The following is a 20,017-nucleotide window of genomic DNA, read 5'->3' as shown; positions in this document are numbered from 1 at the left end:
GAATTGTGTAGCATTCAGGCCTGTGTCTGATTCCATTTTATTAAAAGAATTCATGCCTGAACTCAAGGTGAACTGACACCCAGGTCTCATGACTGCCTTGGCAGACTGCTCTGTGAAGGAAGAGGCAATCCAGCATTGTATTGTGAAATGGGTACTCAAAGAAACACAAGGGCTAGGCCTGAGCTATAATGCTAAAATGTAACTCACTATCAGATAATGTCTGTGGAAGAGGCCAGAGGCTGCTCCCCCTTTCTTGTTGCAAGAAATCTATGCTAATCCTTGTCAATGATTGCTGTGCTCTGCCCAAAGGGGATACTCAGTGCTGTCTATAGAAATTCCACTCTAGGAAAACACCTGTAGATTTAGTCCTTTTACTAACACCATCTGGGATCAGGCCCCAAATCTGGAGACAAGAGAAGATGTCCATTTGCAGCTCAGAAATGCAAATTTGCTTTGGGCGAAATAGAATGTCCCCTCCCCAAGATAACAGATAACAGAAGATGGGATTAAAATCTCCCTGGACTGCCTGAATAATTAAAAGACAATATCCAGAAGGAAACAGCAGATTTCTGTTACCTTTCTGGGGACCCAGGAAGGATGAGGATATTTTGAATAGACTCTATGGGGATCAGAGGAAGATACAACTATAAAGAATGAGGCTTACTGGACAGAGAGCTAGCAGTCTTTTGCCTACAAGCAATCTTGCCTAACAAGCATACTTGCTCAAGAGCCATCCCAGAGTTTGCTGCTAAGCCGCGGGGGCAACAAGTAGGAACTCTGCCCAAGGACAGGAACTGTCTGTGGCTTCTGCTGCGCAGTGAGAAGTCAAGACTTCCCCAGCCATGGTGCTCTCACTCTTAGCCTCGCTCTGAGCAAACTGCCTGCTTGACTGCTAGAAGATTGCATTGCTCTCAAGCTCCTGTCTCCAGCGACAGCCTCTCTCCTTCAGCTGAAAGCCTCACCACTCTCAAGCCTCTGACTCTGGTAATATGCTGCTCCACAAGCCTTGGATCCCTCCATCCTTTCCCCTTCCCCTTTTCCCTCTACTAATTCCTGATCTCCCCAAACTATGCCAGTCCTCAACCTTCCTTACCCCCCCCTTCCACCTATATCTGAATTATATTAGGCTCTAGGAAGGTTTAATACACACACATATGGTAGTTAGGAACACTGGGAGAATGTTGTTGCTGGCTAGGGTTGAAATATTGTTAGTAATAATGATAGATTGTTGTGTTTTCTGCTCAGTTAGATTGAAGTTGTGATTCTTTTATACTCAATAAAGCCCATTGAATCATTTAGGATTGCTTTGATCTCCTTTCTTCCTTGCACCCAGATCCTACATGGTCACCATATAAAAGAACTGGTCACTTTGTGACACTGATGAAACAGGCCTAATTTTGTATGCTAGCTCATAAGCATATTTAGTATACAAATCAGGCCTGGCTCTCAACATAATGGGTTGATAGTTAGCAGGATCATCACATTTCCTATTTTTATAAATGGGGATTAAGATAGCTACGCCCTGATCCTTTGGTATTTTAGCTGTTAAATCTATGTACATGAAAAGAGAAGCTAGCGTCGGAAACCACCAATCTAAATTTGCTAGCAAAACTTCGATGAAAATACAGTCAATTCTCAGGGCTTTACCTTTTTTAGATTGTTTAATGAGGTTTTCAACTTCCATGCAGGAAACCTGCTTCCAGGGAGGCAAATCATAAATATTTAAATCAATTTTAAACACTGCTGCATCTAATTTCTTAAAGGGGAAGGTGTAGGAGTTCTATTTAAAACAGGTGAAGCTAGCCTACAGAATATAGAGAGTCTGGACAGCTTCCTAAAAACCTGGACAGCTTCAGCCTCTGAAAGATGAGCTGAGACTCCTTTCCCTGGGGGATGGCGGGTGGGAGTCACTTTCTCGTTGCACAGCCGTTGCCGGGACTCTCTAGGAAGGCTCCGCTCGCTCCCTTTAACCATCTGCCTGCCTTGTTTTTCTTCTCCGGGCCGAGTCCGGGATCATTTGCGGGGAGCCCCGCGGTGTGTTTATTTGGAGGAGGAGGGAGGATGATGAAGGGCAAGGAATCGAGGGAGGAGTGAGTGGATTGAACCCCCCTGGGGGGAGAGCAAAGTCCAGGAAGTGAGTGGGAGAAGGGGGGAACCTCAGCTCATGGGGAGGTGGCTGTGTGGGGCTTATGATCCCTCTGCAGTTCCTCCCAAGCCAAGACAAACTTCTTTGCAAAAGGAGAAGTAGGAGAACCTACCTACCTCTCCTAGTAGGCGAGGCAGGCGGCGGAGCGCGGAGGGTTAAAGGGAGCGAGCGGAGCCTTCCTAGAGAGTCCCTGCAAAGGCTGTGCAACGAGAAAGTGACTCCCACCCGCCATCCCCGCGGAAAGGAGTCTCTGCTTTTATGGTGTCCGCGCGCGGGCATTGGCCTCGTGCGGGGACCTGGTGAGTGTGTAAGTGATTGTGGAGTGCGGCATAGAAAAAAGCAATGCAGAGCAGGGGCGGGGGGAGCTCGGGTGGGGGGGATTTTATCCCCCCGCTCTTAGAGCTGCGGCTGGTGGATAACAGTTCGTATAATCTTTTGATACTACTAGTTTAGAGTTGCACTTTGCTTTCATTGATCTTCTTAATTCTCTGTATTTGAAAATTTAATAATTTTGGTGTGTGTAAAATTGGCCTCGGGCGAGGTCCTGGTGACTGTAAGTGATTGTGGAGTGCGGCATTGAAAAAAGCATTGCAGAGCAGGGGCGGGGAAGAAGAGAAGATTGTAGCAAATTGGTCCTCCACTGCAACCTTAGGGGAGGTCCACGGGGATGGGGGTTCTGCTTGCTTCTTCCTGAGCAGACTCAAGCAAGTCCCATTCACACGTTGTGTTCAACCCTTGTACAATGAGTGTACAGATCTGTACACAGGTACAATGATTCATACATTATGTTGGACACAGCTACAGCAGTATACTTGCTATTTGTTCCACTAGGATAGTGTAATGTCTGAATCGGGTTTCGGTTGCAGAGGATCCGCATTGGGAAGCAGGAGTTTGCAAGAGAAGAAAGGTTGTTTGTTTGAGACAGCCCCTTCCTGGATTGGGCACAAGAAATGGAAACAAGCAGAAAGTGGGTAGGGACATAAAAGCGGAGGGGTGGAGAAATGGAAGTCAATTGTGGGGAAGGAGCTTTGGAAGTTTGGGGAGAAAGGAGACCCAACAGTGAATAGAGAGGTGAGGCAAGGAAGCAGTCATGAAGGGGAGGGAGGTGTTGGGCAGGAAGTAGAATCAATGGAGAAGGTGGAGGGAAGAGGAAATCTCCTCCCCACCCCTGTCGTTATGTTGTGGTAAACCACCCAGAGATGTAAGTTGGAGGCAGTATAAAAATATGTTAAATAAATAAATAAATAAATGAGTTATCCGGGCGGGGGAGCTCAAGTCACTGGTTCTTTCATGAGTTTTGTCATTCATCCTATTTTTTAACAGTTGTTCTGAGCTGCCTGGGGAACAGTCTGTTCTGGAGCAGCCATTAAAGACAGAAGGAAGAAGCAATTGCTCGCTGGAATCGCCTACTTTTGTTATTAAAACACCTTTCATCTTCAAGAATGTAATACCGCTAACTGAATAATGTGTTGACTTCACAGGACTTCATAGTCTCACCTCTCTGGACAGTCCTTGCTTTAGGAAAGAAGCTTCCTGTAGAGCAAGGAAACCCGGCAGTCTTGCTAGAATTTGCCTTGGAGTAGGGAGCAGAGATGGAAAAGGAACACTCAGCTGGCCCTGAAGCAGGAAGGGACCCTCTTGCCAGGCAGACTAAGAGCAGTGAAGAATTCTGGGAGAGAACTGTGCAGACGATGCTGGCAGAGGAGTGCACCAGCTCAGCTGCAAACTGTCAGAGACTCCGGCAGTTGTGCTACCAGGAGGGAAAGGGCCCCCGAGAGATTTGCAGCCAACTCCATGGCCTTTGCCGTCAGTGGCTGAAGCCAGAAAAACACACAAAGATGCAGATCCTGGACTTGGTGATCCTGGAGCAGTTGCTGACCATCCTGCCGCCAGAGATGGAGAGCTGGGTCAGAGAATGCGGAGCAGAGACCAGTTCCCAGGCAGTAGCCCTAGCAGAAGGTTTCCTCCTGAGCCAAGCAGAGGCCAAGAAGAAGAAAGAGCAAAAGGTGAGAGTGTCTCTTTCACCTTGAAAGCAATGAGTGTTTTAGCATTCACAACTGGCAGCCTAATTTTGGGGGGGTGGGGGGCGGGAGGATATTTGACGAAGGGCTTTCCCAAGCTCCTTTCTTTTGATTGTGCCAAACTTGGATGATGATTCTAAAATATTGATATCTTAGCTTTTAATTAAAAATCCAGAAGGTTTTAACAACATGTATTAAAATGACTGCTACTACTAAATAAACATTCATATACGATCTCTCAACAAAGGTTCTTAATGTGCTTTACATAGCCCTGGTTCTCCCTTCCTCCCCCTCCACTTCTGGGCTCAGCCCTTTCGGCCGGCAGCTCTCATCCTCCTCCGTGTGGAGGCCTGTGGTCCTGTTTTCGCAACCTACTTGTCCACTCACAGTTACACCACTGCCTTCTGCTCACCCTTCCCCTGCCTCCCACCCCCCACCAGCTCTCATTCTGCTCATGAGGAGGCCAGCGGCCCTGTTTTTGCTGCCTACCTGGCCGTCCTCAGCGGCTCGCAGTGGTGCCTTCTTCTTCTTCTCCGTCTGCCTCGCTCCCTCCTCGCCAGCTCTTGCAACTCCTAGCAGCTGTTCACGAACTCTTGCAAGAGTTGCCACACATGGGATTAGCCATGGGGTATGCCTTAGAGAATTTTATTTATATATCTATAGACAGAGAGAGAGATGGTTCCCAGTTCCCAAAAAGTCCCTCAGTCTAAAAAGAAACAAAGGTAGATGTGCTGGGGTTGGATAGGGACAGTTGTTCACTTCCCCCCAGCCCCCAACTAAATAGAAGAGAATAGCCGCTTTAAATCCATTTTCTCTCTCCAACCCTTCTCTTGTCTTTTAGTGCCAGGAGCCATCAAAAGTGGACCCCAATTTCTCCATAGAAGAGCTGGCTGCATCAGACCATAGAGAAAGTTCACTGAATAGGTGTATCGTTCAAGAGAGTGAAGGAGGTGCCACCTCACTGGGTAAGGAGTAACAGGGTGAACTGACACCTTCTGAACCTGACCCTCCAAGTAGAACCAGACGCAGTCCCCAGACTGATCCACTCAGCCCCAGCTCAGAGAGGCAACCCAGAAGGATACTGTGGCTGATGGTATCAAATGCCGCAGAGAGGTCCAGCAGAACCAACAGGGATCCAGTTTACATCATCCACCAGGGCGACCAAGGCACTTTCAGTCCCATAACCAGCACGATAACCAAATGGACATGGGTCCTGATGATGTGTGTCAACCAAAGTATTTTTGGTTCCTTTCACAGGTTCTAAAATGGCACCCGTTCTTCCATCCAAGCCTTCTACTCTTTTTTGTGGAGTAGAGATGGTCTCTGTGCAACTGGACCAGGTAAAGGAGGGATCCTGCAGGAGAATGTTGTGAGCCATCCTGAGCAGTAACGTATTGTAGGCATGGGGTATCAATATTTAAACTAAATAAATGAGAAGGGGGCACAGCCAGGGAACCTCTGCATCCTGCACGAAACTCTGGATCTTAAAAGGATTTGCCTCATTCCCTTGGCTTAGATTATCCAAGCTGCCCGCTCAAAGGCTTTGAAGGCTACTGGGCGGAGCTCTGGCTCCCATAGGAGAACTCCTGTGGGCAACCAAGATGATCAGGGGCCTGTTGCAGCTTCCTTATGAGGCAAGGCTACAGCATCTGGGTTTTTAGTTTGGAACAGAGGCAACTATGGGGAAAGAAGACAGAGTTGTATACAATTATTCATGGAGTAGAGTGGACAAATCTTTCTCCCGATCGTCCGATTTTTCTAGATGAAAGGGAGAAATTGTTCTCCCTTTCATCCCATGAAACTGAAGACCTGGAAACTTAGGACCAACAAAAGGAAGTAACTTTTTCACACAGCGCACAATTAATCTAGGGAATCCTCTGCCATGGAATGTTGTGATGGCCACCACTAGCTTGGATGGCTTTAAAAGGGGCATAGAGAAATTCATGGAGGACAGGTCTAGCGATGGTGATTATTTATTTATTTATTTATTTATTTATTTATTTCGATTTCTATACCGCCCTTCAAAAAATGGCTCAGGGTGGTTTACACAGAGAAATACCAAACAAATAAGATGGAACCCTGTCCCCAAAGGGCTCACATTCTAAAGAGAAATGTAAGATAGACACCAGCAACAATCACTGGAAGTACTGTGCTGGGATGGATAGGGCAAGTTACTCTCCCCCTGCTATATAAAGAGAATCACCACGTTAAAAGGTGCCTCTTTGCCCTGTTAGCAGGGGTTGCCAGTCATGTGACGATAGGCCTCCTCCAGCCTCAGAGGCATGATGCCTCTCAATATCAGTTGCAGGGGAACAGCAGCAGGAGAGAGGGCATACCCTCACCTCTTGCCTGTGGGCTTCTCAGAGGCATCGGGTGGGCCACTGTGTGAAACAGGATGTTGAACTGGATGGGCCTTGGGCCTGATCCAGCAGTGCTGTTCTTAGGTTCTCAATATTTGTTTTGCTACTCCTCTTAACAACTGTTTCCCTTTAATGTGTTTCTCATTATTTTTCAACCACCTATGTCCTATTGGAGAAAAAGGGGTTGTAGTCGGGGATCACATTAATAGAAAGAGGAACGTCTGAGCATTTTGTTGAAAATCTGGTAAACCCATCCCCCCACATTAACATAAATTATCTGGATTAAATAATGTTGTTTGCCAATTTAGATAGGCCTTGGGCCTGATCCAGCAGGGCTATTGTTATGTTCCCAGCAGCTTTGCATAAGAACATAAGAACAGTCCTGCTGGATCAGACCCATCTAGTCCAGCATCCTGTTTCACACAGTGGCCCTCCCGTAGTCACCTCCTTTCCAAACTGAAAAGCCCCAGATGCCTTAGCCCTGCCTCCTTAGGAAGGTGCTCTAGGCCCCTGATCTGTGAATTTGCTTGACTGTAAATATACCCATTCTATCTGTGGGTAATTGAAGTCACCCATGATTACTGTCCTGCCTCTCCTTGACACCTCCCTGATTTCCTTCTGCAACTAAACGAAAAACTAGTTTAGTGTAGTCTGCAAATTTGGCCACTTTGTGGTTACCCCAACATCTAGATCACTTATGAAGAAGTTAAAGAGCACTGGTCCCACTTGTTGATGAAACTACCTCAGAGGTGTTTGGTCAGCACCCCCAGTTTGTGTGAATGTGATGAATGTAGCTCAGAAGGGCAGACACTTCCAATCCGCCTTAATTTGTGCGAGCGTATGAACTCAAGAAAACCAGCTTGAGAGAGAGGTTTTAATTAACAAAAAGGAGTTTCTTGAAAAATAATAATAAAAGCAACAAGACTAAATTACTAGGCGGTCCTAACATAAAAGCAATACAAACAAGTTTACAAATAGACTATTGTAAGGCATATTTAGCTTAAAGTTCCAAATTATGTGTAAATTCCCAGGCGGACTAGAGAGAGGTACTTTTAGATAGAGGGGCAAAGTTTCAGAAATGAGAGAAAGGGATATATTCAGCCCTGAAGGAGCAGGACAAGAGGCTCTATCACCTGTCCTCATGAAGATCCGACTTGGGCAGCTGGAGTCTATCATCCATCCAAGGAGATGAAGTGGAAAGCAGGAGAGGTGAAGGAGTTAGTGGGGTTCCTAACGAGGAGAGTTCCAGGGTGAGGCCAGCTGGATCAATTTGGGGGGGGGGGGCAATCTAAAACCAGGCAAAATGAGCTGCGCTTTGGCATGAGGACAGCGAATTGGCCAAGCAGATAGTGATTTCAGTTCTGGTGGCCCAAATGGAGAGGGGAATACATGTTGCTGTGGAGTCCCAAAGACCGACAGCATGAGGCTTGCTTGTTGCGATGTTCTGCAGTTGGAGTCTCCAGTGTTAGACACGAGAGAGCACGAAGATTGAATCCCCAGCAGGGCGGAGAGAGGAACACACAGAGTCAGTGGCTTGGGGATACTTCTATCCTGTGCTGGGAAGGACTTCCCAATAATTCTATCAAAAGTTTCGATGGGCACTTTTTCAAAGGTACATCACTAAGTCATCCCTATTGTAATGGAGACTGCAGTTGGAATTGTCATATCTGCCTTCCCTTCTTGGCCTAATTGCTTTGTTAGCATCATGTGTTATCTCTCTTGCAGGAGGAGTTGAGAGGAGTGTACAGTTCACTCCAAGGCCATGATCTTGAATGCCAGACACTTGCAGTAGCTAGCTCTGGCGTCTGCTTAGCTGGGGCCCCCTCATAGAAAGAGGGAGTATGAATCTGTCATGGCTCAGACTTCTGACTCAGAAGAGTCAGAGCAGGAATGGGAGGATTCGCCTGCTAGTGAGGGCTCAGAGGCACAGCAACAGGATTTGGCAAGGAGACCAGACTCTGGAGCTGAGGATTCGCAACAGCTGCCAGACATGATTTCTGATGAGGAGGAGGCTGGGATTTCACCTGTCTTGAAAAGACGTCTCAAGAGGGAGGCTCAGTGGGAGTCACGCAGGCACAGGAGATCACAAGAGAGGAAGCCGAAGTGCTGACTCAGGGAAGCCTGATTGGCTGCTGGTTCTCTTGAGCCATATATACTTAGCAGTCTGTCAATTGCTCAGATGCTGTTTGCAACTTTCGCTGACCGCAGCCCGTGAGCTATTTGAATTCCAAACTTTTCCAAGTTCCAGTTTGCCCTTGTTTATGCTTTCCTGCTTTGTTCCGTTTCTTTGTTCTGGTGTCCTTCACTCTTTCCATTCCTTGCTTTGTGTTTACTTTTCACTTATTACTCAGTTATTGTTAGAGAGGGGTACCTAGTTCAGTTCAGGGGACTTAATTCTTTTACTATTTTCTTTGTGAGACTTTTATTTTCCTTCCTCCAGTTTCGCTGCTGCTTTCTGTTAACTCTCAGGGGGAGTGCTGAAGGGGGTTGTAAATCCTGTTGCATTAGCCGAGCTAACAGATTTACGACATAATCTAATCCCCTTTCCAATTCATGTTGCTGGTAGCCAAATCTAGGGGTGACTAGTCCACCGCCAACTAAGCGACTTGTCCCCATGTATAACATAAACTGGAAGCTCACTTTGCGGTGCAGCTCCTGAGCATAACCAAAATGCAGTCTCCAAGCCTGAAGATGCAGTTGCAACCAGGGAGGCTTCTGGGAGCGGGCTGAATAAGCTCAACTGATAACACAGTACAGATTCTTGGGAGACCCCACTTCTTACTTTCCTCCATTGTGAAAACTGTCAATTTGTTCCTACCCTCTGTTTCCTGTCCTTCAAGCAGTTAACAATCCAAACATGAACCTGTCTCCTTATCCCATGACTTTTAAGTTTACTCAAGAGCCTTTGGTGGAGAACTTTGTCAAAGTTATGTTATATCGACCAGATCTCCTTTGTCCACACTCAAAGAAGTCCAAAAATGTTAGTGAGGGAAGACTTGCTCTTGCAGAAGCCATGCTACTTCTCTTTCAGCAAGGCCTATTCTTCTATATGTTTAATGATGTTGTCCTTAAGTATGCTTTCCATCAGTTCACCTGGCACAAAAGTTAAGATAACTGGTTTGTAGTTTCTCGGATACCCTCTGGATCCCTTTTTGAAAATCGGAATTGGGTTAGCTACCTTCCAGTCCTCTGGTACAGAGCCTGATTGTAGGAACAAGTTATATATTTTTGCTAGGAGATCAGTAATTTCAGATTTGAGTTCCTTCAGAACTCTTGGGTGGCTGCCATCTGGCCCTGGCAATTAACCTTTAGTTTTTTGAGGCAGTTTAGAACATCCTCTCAGGTCACCTCAAATCTGTTCAGTTCTTCAGCCTCCAAGCCTAAGAAGCTCAGTTCCGGAGCGGGTATATCGTCAGCATCCTCTGCCGTGATGAAAGATGCAAAGAACTCATTCAGCTTCTTTGCAATCTCTTTATCCTCCTTAATAATTCCTTTCGCACCCTCATCATCTAAGCGTCCAACCGCCTACCTAGCAGGTTTTCTGCTTCGTTTTTGTTATCCTCCTTGACACTTCTAGCTATATACTCCTCAAAGTTTCTTTTTGCATCCCTTATTGTCTCCTTACATTTCTTTTGGCAGAGTTTATGTTCCTTTCTGTTCTCTTCATTTGGGCAAGACTTCCATTTTCTGAAGTAAGTCTTCTTCTCTTTTATTGCTTCCCTGACTCTACTTGTCAGTCATGCTGGCATCCTCCTGAACTTGGTGGTGAAATCCCTCCTTCTTGGAATACATTCAAATTGAGCTTCTATTATTGTGGTTTTAAATAGGTTCCATGCTTTCTGGAGTGGATTGACCCTCCTGACCTTGCCTTTCAGCTTCCTTCATACCACTTCCCTCATTCTTGATGTTTCTCCTTCTGAAGTCCAACACATCTGTGTTGGACTTCCTTGGCAGTGCTCTGCTCACAAATAAGCAGAATTGGATCTTTACTGCCTCTCTGGATTAATGTGTGGGATCTCAGGACAAATGTTTCCTCCTCCTTTCAGGGTCCGGTGGATGTGATTGTGAATTTCACAGAGGAAGAGTGGGCTCTGCTGGATGCAGGCCAAAGAGCTCTGCACAAAGAAATCACGGAGGAGATCTGTGGGCATCTGGCCTCTCTGGGTAAGGCGCCTCCTTTCCTTTGATGCTGTGGTTGGTCTGCAACAGTGAACTAGAGGGCTTTGGTTGAGGACACCATTGGTGCCTCTTTCCTGTCTCTGGTCGTATGTCAAGGCCTATATTTAAATTCAGAAAAGATCAGCACCAGTGTTCTTTGTAATTGGGATTCCCAGCTGTCACTGACTACAACTCCCATCCCCCCAGCTGCCTTTGGCATGGTCACATCTTAGAATCCCTGTTATGGGGAACAGTGTTCAGCACAGCAATGCTGTCACCTCCTAAGAAGAATCTTGGGATGGTGAGAGTTGTCCTTTCCTTTGCCTCTTTTGTGTCTGTTATTGGCAAATGTGCGTGGGATCTGGCCCTTCTCTGATTTCTGCAATATTTTTTTTCCAGTGGTCACCGTTGTGCTTAGTTGAGATTTTAAGGAAGTCCCTAGCCCGTTTCTTGTCAGGAGGCAGGGTTTCCTCAGAGTCTTGAATGGCTGCACACCTCTTTGTTGGAGTAATTATTGAGGAGAGCTTGTCTTGTGGTAGCAAGCATGACTTGCCCCCTTCGCTCGGCACGGTCAGTATTCCCTGTAAGAGGGAATCCCAGATGTTGTGAACTACAGCTCCCAAAATCCCTGGCTGCAGTGGGCTTTGGCTGAGGATGCTGGGAGTTGTAGTCTACAAAATCTGGGATTTTCTGTTACGAGGGAATACTGAGCAGCTCTCCGGCCAATCTAGTGGAAGAGGGCTTTATTGCATAAAATGGGAGGTAGTGGCAACAGTGAAGAATATTTATATACCGCTTTTCAACAAAAGTTCCCGAAGAGGTTTACATAGAGAAATAAAAATAAAGATAGATCCCTGTCCCTAAAGGGCTCATAATCAGAAAGAAACACAAGATAGAGACCAGCAATGGCCACTTGAGGGGTGCTGTGTTGGGGCTGGATGGGGCCAGTTGATTTCCCCCTGCCCAATGAAGATAATCGTCACTTTAAATAGCTGCCTCTGCTCAGTTAGCAGGGGAATAGGATCCCCAAATTCCCCACTTCTCCTCCTGGGATAAGACAACTCTTGGCTTAGCGGGTTGGCTTCCATTTTTCATAGGAATAGCTGCCATTCCTAGGGTCTCTGGATTGTGACGGTCAAATTCCATTAGATTTAAAACTCCCCCCTTTCTGTTCCACTACTCAGCTTAGCCTGCTGCAATTCTTGGATTCAGTGAGGCTTGTTCTAGTATATGCACCTCTGCCATTGCACATTGTCACCCAGGAGTGGTAAAGATGCTATTTCGAGGAGGTGTCTCAGAGGGACAGGGCTCCCCCTCCCCTCCCCTTCCATGCCCTGACTGTCGTCTTCCTGGGAGCGAATGAGCTGTGCCAACCTAGCCATGAACTCAGGCATGGGTTTTCCCTCCCTTTTTGTCTCATTTGATAGGTGCGAGCTGTATCAGGAGAAATAGCCAGTGGGTGGCTTCACGCATCATGGCGGCAATTTAGGTCTGGCTCCAGAGTGTTGTCCAAACCCACCAGAATGAGTGGGTTCTTCCCTCCAAGAACCAAGCATCTGTCAACTGGATTTGAAATCAGTTACAAGTGTCAGATTCCCTGAGCGAAATGCAACTGGGGAACCCAACATTGATACAGGTAGTGGTATTCGCAGCTCATGCCTGAAGTAAGCAGTTGTCGGAAATAGGAGGTTGGCATTGCCTTATTTGCTGCCATGACGTGTGAAGCCACACAGTAAATAGCTGGTGGGGTCTCCGGGAACTGTGAAGGGGGAGGTTATTGTGATGGATCATTTAGGTCCAAACTGTGGGGAAGGGAGAAGCTTTTTCATAGCAAGTTTCCTAGAACTCTGCAGCAGATGAAGCTGCCATTGGTCTACCTTGTCCAGTGTTGTGTGCTCTGAGTGGCAGTGAGCCTCCAAGGTGTGATTCAGAGGACTTCCCGGCTCCCTGATTTCAGATTCTCCCTAAGCAGATTTAACCTGGGTCTTTATGCTTGAGGAGCACCTCAAAATCAATTCTACAATACCTGCCAGGCTGCCAGTTAGAGCCAATGAAAGGGAGCTAATTAATACATGTGGATCAGGTTCCCCATGGGGAAAAAAATCAGACAGCAGAAATTGGGTCTCTTCTGCAACCTGCGCTCTGTCTCGTCCCTCATGGGGATGCTCTCTTTCTTTTATTCCTGCAGGTGATGGAGGGAAGAGTGAGAAAAAGAATGAACTGCAGAGTAGGGAAAGGGAAGTGAAATATACGTGGGAGAAGAAAGCTGCTACTTCTGAATACACTGATGTCCCTGAAATTTCTGTCCAAACAAAGGATTCCAATGGAAATGGAAGGAATGAAAACCCTCAATGTGTGAAATTCATAAACCATAACTCAAGCCTTCACACACATCAAATTATTCATACAGATGATAAAAAATATGAATGCCCAGAATGCGGAAAGAAATTCTGCCAAAGGCGAAATCGTACTTGCCATCAAAGAATCCACACAGGGGAGAAACCCTATCTATGCTCAGAATGTGGAAAAAGCTTCCGTTTGAGCAGGCACCTTATTAATCATCAAAGAATCCACACAGGGGAAAAACCATATCAGTGCCTGGTGTGTGGAAAGAATTTCAGTGACAGGAGAAACCTTATTTCCCATCAAAGAATCCACACAGGGGATAAACCATATCAATGCTTAGAATGTGGAAAGAGCTTCAGCTACATCTCACAGCTTACTTATCATCAAAGAGTCCACACAGGGGAGAAACCATATCAATGTTTAGAATGTGGGAAGAGTTTCCGTTTGAGAAGGCACCTTATTAATCATCAAAGAATCCACACAGGGGAAAAACCATATCAGTGCCTGGTGTGTGGAAAGAATTTCAGTGACAGGAGAAACCTTATTTCCCATCAAAGAATCCACACAGGGGATAAACCATATCAATGCTTAGAATGTGGAAAGAGCTTCAGCTACATCTCACAGCTTACTTATCATCAAAGAGTCCACACAGGGGAGAAACCATATCAATGTTTAGAATGTGGGAAGAGTTTCCGTCAGCAAGGCCAACTTACTTCTCATCTGTGCATCCACACAGGGGAGAAACGATTTAGATGCTCAGAATGTGGAAAGAACTTCAAGTACATCTCAAATCTTACTCGTCATAAAAGAATCCACACTGGGGAGAAACCATATCAGTGTTCAAAGTGTGGAAAGAGGTTCAGTCAAAAGTCTTACCTTACTTCTCATCAAAGAATCCACATAGGGGAGTAACCATATCAATATTCATAATGTGTGAGGGATTTCAGCAAGATCTCACAATTTGCTTGTCCTTGCTTGTGCTTGGTTTGTGGAAAATGCTTCAGTCAGAAGGGTAGCTTTTCTTGCCATCAAAGCATCTACACAGGATAGAAACCATATCGAAGTTTAGAGTGTGTAAAGAGCTTTAGCTTGCAGCCTACTTGTTGTGAGAAATCATGTCAATGCTCATTGTGTGAAAAACCTTCAACTGGAACTCAAACCTAAAGATCAGAAAATCCACACACAAAAGAGAGCATTTCAGTAGTAGGTAGTATGTTGTAGCTAAACTGCGGAGAGGCAGTTTCAGAGCCCTCTAAACTGGGAAACTTGGTGGGTTAATGTGATCAGAAAATAGAATTTAGTCATCCAAAAAGCATGGTTTAAGATAAAAGTTGAATAAGAGTAAGGTAAGATAAGCTAAAGAAATATGGTAGGCAACAGAAGAAGAATCAGTCAAAGCTCTAACCAACCTATGCCAACAAATTTGGAGAACGACACAATGGCCAACAGATTGGAAGAGGCAAGTCTACTTACCCATACCAAAGAAAGGAGACTCAACAGATTGCACAAACCACTGCACAATATCCTTAATTTCACATATTAGCAAAATAATGCTCAGGATCGTCCACCGCAGATTAAAGCTCTACGTCTGCAGGGAAATGCCGGATGTTTAAGCATGTTTCAGAAAAGGCTGAGGAACAAGAAGCACCACTGCTGATGCACACTGGATAATTGAGAATGCCAAAGAATACCAGAAAGAAGTAAATATGTGCTTTACAATATGTGTGTAAATATGTGATCGTGAGAAGAGCCTCCAAATGTGCTTTATTGACTACAGAAAAGCCTTTGATTGTGTCGACCAGGTCAAGTTGTTGAATATCCCTAGGAAAATGGGCATCCCAGAATGTCTCATTGTTCTCATGAGAAACCTATATACAGGACAGGAAGCCACAGTCCAGACGAAACATGGTGAAACAGAGTGGTTCCAGATCGGCAAAGGAGTAAGGCAAGGCCGTATACTTCTTCTTTATTCAATTTATATGTTGAACATATCCTGAGAGAAGCTGGATTGGAAGAAGATGAGCGTGGTTTTTAAGTTGGCAGAAGAAACATCAATGAGCTGCGCTACACTGATGACACCACTCTGATAGCTGAGAATGCTGATGATTTGCTTGCTCTAGTAATGAAAGTCAAGGAGTACAGTGAAAAAATGGGACTACAACTAAATGTAAAGAAGACTAAGTTAATGACAACGGGTATAGCAACCAGCCTCAGAATTGACAATGAAGACATTGAAGTGGTGGATAGCTTCTGCCATTTAGAATTGGCCGTCAACAGTAAAGGATCCAGCAGTCAAGAAATACACCACAGACTAGCACTTGGCAGGGTTGCAATGAAGACCTTGGAAAGGATATTTAGATGGTGTGACGTGTCTACACCTACAAAGATTAGAATCATTTGGACAGTGGTTTTTCTCGTGACACTCTATGGCTGTGAAAGCTGCCTTTGAAGAAGCAAGATAGAAAAAGCATTGACACTTTAGAACTTTTGGTGCAGGAGAAGACTTTTGAGGATACCATGGACAGCTAGGGAAACAAATCAATGGATCATAGCACAAATGAATCCAGAATTTTCACTTGAGGCACAAATGACCAGGCTCAAACTATCATACTTTGGACACATTATGCGAAGGCCCAGCTCCCTTGAGAAGTCCATAATGCTGGGGAAAGTTGAAGGAAAGAGAAAAAGAGGACGACCAGCAGCAAGGTGGATGAAGTCGATTAAGACAAAAATGAATGTACCACTGCGAGACCTTAAAGGCCAAGTTGAAGAAAGATCACCCTGGAGAGAATCTACCTTCAGATTGCCCATTAAGGTGTCCATCTTAACTTAGGCACCATATAAACAGTAAAGACATTGGATGGTCTTGAATATTGTACTGACTTTAGAGATGGAGGAGCTCCACTACCATCTTGAGGTTCCTTCAAACTAGTGGTGGTCAGTATGTACCTCCAGCGCTCAAACTATATGAAGTCAAGCCGCTGGCACAATTACTCTGCGGTGCCCACCCAAGACCCCCCTCTAACTTTTAGTATATTGGAGCGTGTCCAATCTAAATTCCTAAGAGTGGCCTTACAGGTACCTTGCTATATCTTCTATGCCACTTTGCGTCTGGAAACTGGCATGATAAAAGTTGAGGTCAGAGTTTGGATGACCGCTCTCAATCACTGGCTCAAACTAGCTCTTTGCCCACAGGGCCTGGCCCCATTGACACTACAGGACAACTTCCAGTCCTCCTGGAAGCAGGCAGTTGCTAATAAAGTGCCACTGTTGGGCTTCTCCCCGTCTTACCTTTTTGCTGTGGGCAGTGACAAAGCAAAAACGGCCGTCAAACAGAGGATCCTGGACACGGAACGAGAGGTGGACCTAAGTATGGTGCCTGGCTGCCTGGCCTCGGACAGCTCTAGGTTCACGGTATCCACCCACACCCACACCCAACATATTTGACTCAGCTGGAAATTCCAAGCCACAGATGGGCGTTCACCCTCGCCCTCTGCTGTGCCCTTCTATCCGCTGTACTGGAAGGCAAATATAGGAAGATCCCATTAACGGAATGGCTTTGCCTCTGGAGAGGTGGAAACCACTGAACATGTTCTCTTTTCCTGCCCATTTTATAAAGATAGCCGGGAGAAGCTTATCTTTCCTCTACTTCTCAACTACCCTGGCCGCCCTGTTGTGAACGGTCATAACATATCAGAACCAAAGGTACCAACTCAGAAATATGTGAACTATAGGCCTTTGTCTGACTCCATTTTATATCAAGAAATGAAATGATACCTGAACTCTGGCACCCAGGTCAACTGCTCTGTGAAGCAGGAGGAATACAGCATTGTGTTGTAAAAATGGATATGCAAGGAAACACAAAGGCTTTGGCCTGAGCTTTCATATGCTAAAAATGTGACTCACTATGTCTGTGGAAAGGTTTGCCCGACCTTTTGAGTTCCTCCTTCCGTTGTAAAAAATCTATGTTAATCGTTGTCAGTGATGGCCCTGCAATGCCCAAGTGATTAACTCAATTGCTCTCTATAGAGGTTCCACAGAGGTAAAATGCATACACAGTAAATGCCTGTAGATTTTAATTCTCACCTCACTAATGCTACAAATCTCACACACACCTTTTCATGTATACTTTAAATATTCTCTTGTTTTCAATTAAACACTAGGAAGAGGTACACAAGAAATAATGTAATTGCTGTCTCACACAGAATATCCTGAAACCCCTTACTAACTGCTGACTTTTAACACCTTTTTGACTGGCAAAGATGCAAATATGCAGATTTGCTTTGGGCAATGCTCCCCCCTTCCCTTCTGAGCACACAGTTTACAGAAGAGAAGATTCAGATCTCTCTCTGGACTGGACAATATCCTGAGTAATTAAAGGATTGTCCAGAAGCTAGCAGCAAGTTGTCACCTTTTTGGACACCCAGGAAAAGATGAGACTTTGAATAGATCTATGAGAGAGCAAAGAGAAATACACTATAAACAGTGAGGCCAATAGACAGAGAGCGAGTAGTTCTGTGCCTATGGGCAATCTGCTCACACACTCAGAGTTTGCTGCTAAGCCGCGGGGCAAAGCAGGAACTCTGCCCATGGTCAGAGGCTGTCTGTGACTTCTACTGCACAGTGAGAAAGTCAAGACTCCCCAGCCATGGTGATCTGAGCAACTGCACAACTCCTGTCTCCAGCCAAGCGCCTCACTCCTTCAGCTGAAGAGATTCACTGCTTTCAAGTCTCTGGTCCTGGGTAAATATGCTGCTCCTACAAGCCTGGAATCCCCTCATCCCTTCCCCTTTCGCTGCTCCCTTCTCCTCCCCCCCACTTTTCCTCTACTAATCACCCCAAACCATGCCAGCCCTCAGCCTTCCTTCTCCCCCCCCCCCCGTCTTTTCTGCCTGTATCTGAATTGTATTAGTCTTTAGGAAGATTTAATGCACATACATATGTTAGTTAGGCACACGGGTTGAATATTGGTACTGGCTGGGATGTTCCGTTTAAATACTGCTAGTAATATTGATAGAGTGTTCTGCTTTCTGCTTGCTAGATTATGTTGTTACTCTTTTATATTCAATAAAGACCATTGAACTCTTTTAGGAATGGTTTGATCTCCTTTCTTCCATGCGCTCAGATCACACATGGTCACCATATAAAAGAACTTGATGACATTATGAGCCAGACCTAATTTTGTATACTAGCTAATGAGCATGTTTGGTATATAAATCAGGCCTGGTTTGTAACAGCCCCAGTCAAGCCTACACTACGGTGCTGCTCTTCATGTACAATGTTGATAGGTTCTGTGCAGCGGCGTGCAAGATCCGATAATGGACTGCTAGCCCATAATCGGTGGTTTTACCTACTGGATACCCTAATATGTCTCTTGATATACTTCTTTGTTCTTAGATGCATTTAACTCATAGATAGTTAGCTTTTAACATTTTACTACTCATCCTATTAGAGTTGTATATTAGTTAGTTATCAGTTTTATTACTTATCTATGAGCTGTCTTATTTTTTTAGCTATCTCTCTTTTACCCTTTAGTATATTTTATAGTCTATTTTATACTTTTAAAACATTTTTATACACATTGATAGCTGTATGCATATATGTAGCAACTTTCAGTATGGTTCTATTATCTATTCTGCTGCATTATTACCTGTGCTGGTCTCTGGCCGTAATAAAGTTGGTTGACTTTAGAGATGAGGCATTCTTTGCCTGGGCCGTTTAGCTTGAGATTGGGCTGAAGAGGAATGTGCCCAGGCAGAAGTCTAATAGGTTCTGTTTCCCTAATGACTCGCTAGAGATACCCCAGTGAATGTCTACCTGATGCATCTCCAGAAGGCACAGTGCATCCGTGAAGTGCCACCTGTATAGTAGATGTCCAGCCAGAAATGCAACAGCTCCTTGGTCCAGCCACAGTCACTTTAGACAGATATACCTGATGGATTGTCTGGTGCATCTTTTGAGGGAAGAACGGGTTAGGAATCTTTCTGGCTTTGTTGACTGTGTTTAGCTACATTTCTCTGCATTCCAGCTGAGAACAAGATGATGGAGATCTTTGCCTGGTTTCCCTGTAACATGCTGACACGTTTCCTCCCCTCAAGGGCCAGAAATTAAATTTTTTTAACGGGGTGATGAAAATGTTTGTGAATGATTTGTGCTCCTTTATTTGTCTGAGCTTTGAATGTACTAGCTGCTGCCCAGAGGCTTCTCCTGTCCTTCCATTATTTGTCAGAGATGCCACCTCAGTTAGCTTTGCTTCTGAGCGTGAAGTATATCTCATTACTGTATCAAATGTCAATGAGTTCCACAGTCCAGTTGGGAAAATAAACAGTAATGGCTGTCCAATCTTCTCGGTTTCCAGGTGCTTTTCAGGTTTGAACAAAGTTCCTCTTAAAATGCTTGAGAAGGAATAGCCTCCCCAGTGAGGTTCGCTTGGCTTCATCACTTTGTTCTTTTAGACAGCAGGTCTTTGTGTTCGCACAGGCCTTTTAAATTTGGGTTTTTAAATTCAGGTTTTCAGATTTTGATCTGATTTTTAACTAATTTTCAAATGAGTTTTAAGCTGCTTTGTATTGTACTTTGTATTTTCTTTTCACCTTTTTTGTCTGTTATAATTTAATGTGTTACTGTATGTGTTTTTAATTGTATGTTTTAATCCTCTGTTATGAGCCACCCAGAGAAAAATTTGTTATGGGGTGGCTAACAAATAATGTTGTTATTTTTTGTTGTTATCAATAAACATTAGGCTACTGTGATATCTAAGTTTCTGTGTCATGCTTGAACAAACAGCTGATGGAGCATCTGGCTTTCAGCAAAACATATACCTCTTATTTTTGAGGCCTATAGCAAATCCTTTCCATGACTATTACTGTGGTATAGATTTTCTAACTCCCTCTATGTGCAAACATGGGCACATGTGTACACCCATCCAAATTCATACAACCATTTATGGTCAGTCTCTCTACCCAGGTATATATGGTCGTGTGAAT

At 44.9% G+C, this 20,017-nt stretch overlaps 1 protein-coding gene and 1 pseudogene across 1 annotated transcript; both read left to right on the top strand.

The window, feature by feature from the left end:
• LOC128344073 (zinc finger protein 420-like) overlaps nucleotides 1-19,785 on the top strand; it is a 38,465-nt pseudogene extending 18,680 nt beyond the window's left edge.
• Nucleotides 3,127-13,007, top strand: LOC128344072 (zinc finger and SCAN domain-containing protein 23-like). The gene is made up of 7 exons (XM_053293520.1): nucleotides 3,127-3,347; nucleotides 3,470-4,152; nucleotides 5,009-5,132; nucleotides 5,425-5,507; nucleotides 10,574-10,691; nucleotides 12,113-12,321; nucleotides 12,874-13,007. Exons 2-6 carry the CDS (start codon nucleotides 3,739-3,741, stop codon nucleotides 12,172-12,174), a joined length of 801 nt encoding a protein of 266 aa, XP_053149495.1. The 5' UTR covers nucleotides 3,127-3,347; nucleotides 3,470-3,738; the 3' UTR covers nucleotides 12,175-12,321; nucleotides 12,874-13,007.
• Nucleotides 19,786-20,017: the final 232 nt, after the last annotated feature.

This window comes from Hemicordylus capensis, chromosome 2 (genome assembly GCF_027244095.1).
Source record: "Hemicordylus capensis ecotype Gifberg chromosome 2, rHemCap1.1.pri, whole genome shotgun sequence".
Classification (NCBI taxonomy): domain Eukaryota; kingdom Metazoa; phylum Chordata; class Lepidosauria; order Squamata; family Cordylidae; genus Hemicordylus; species Hemicordylus capensis.
This window is presented reverse-complemented; position numbering and strand designations above follow the sequence as displayed.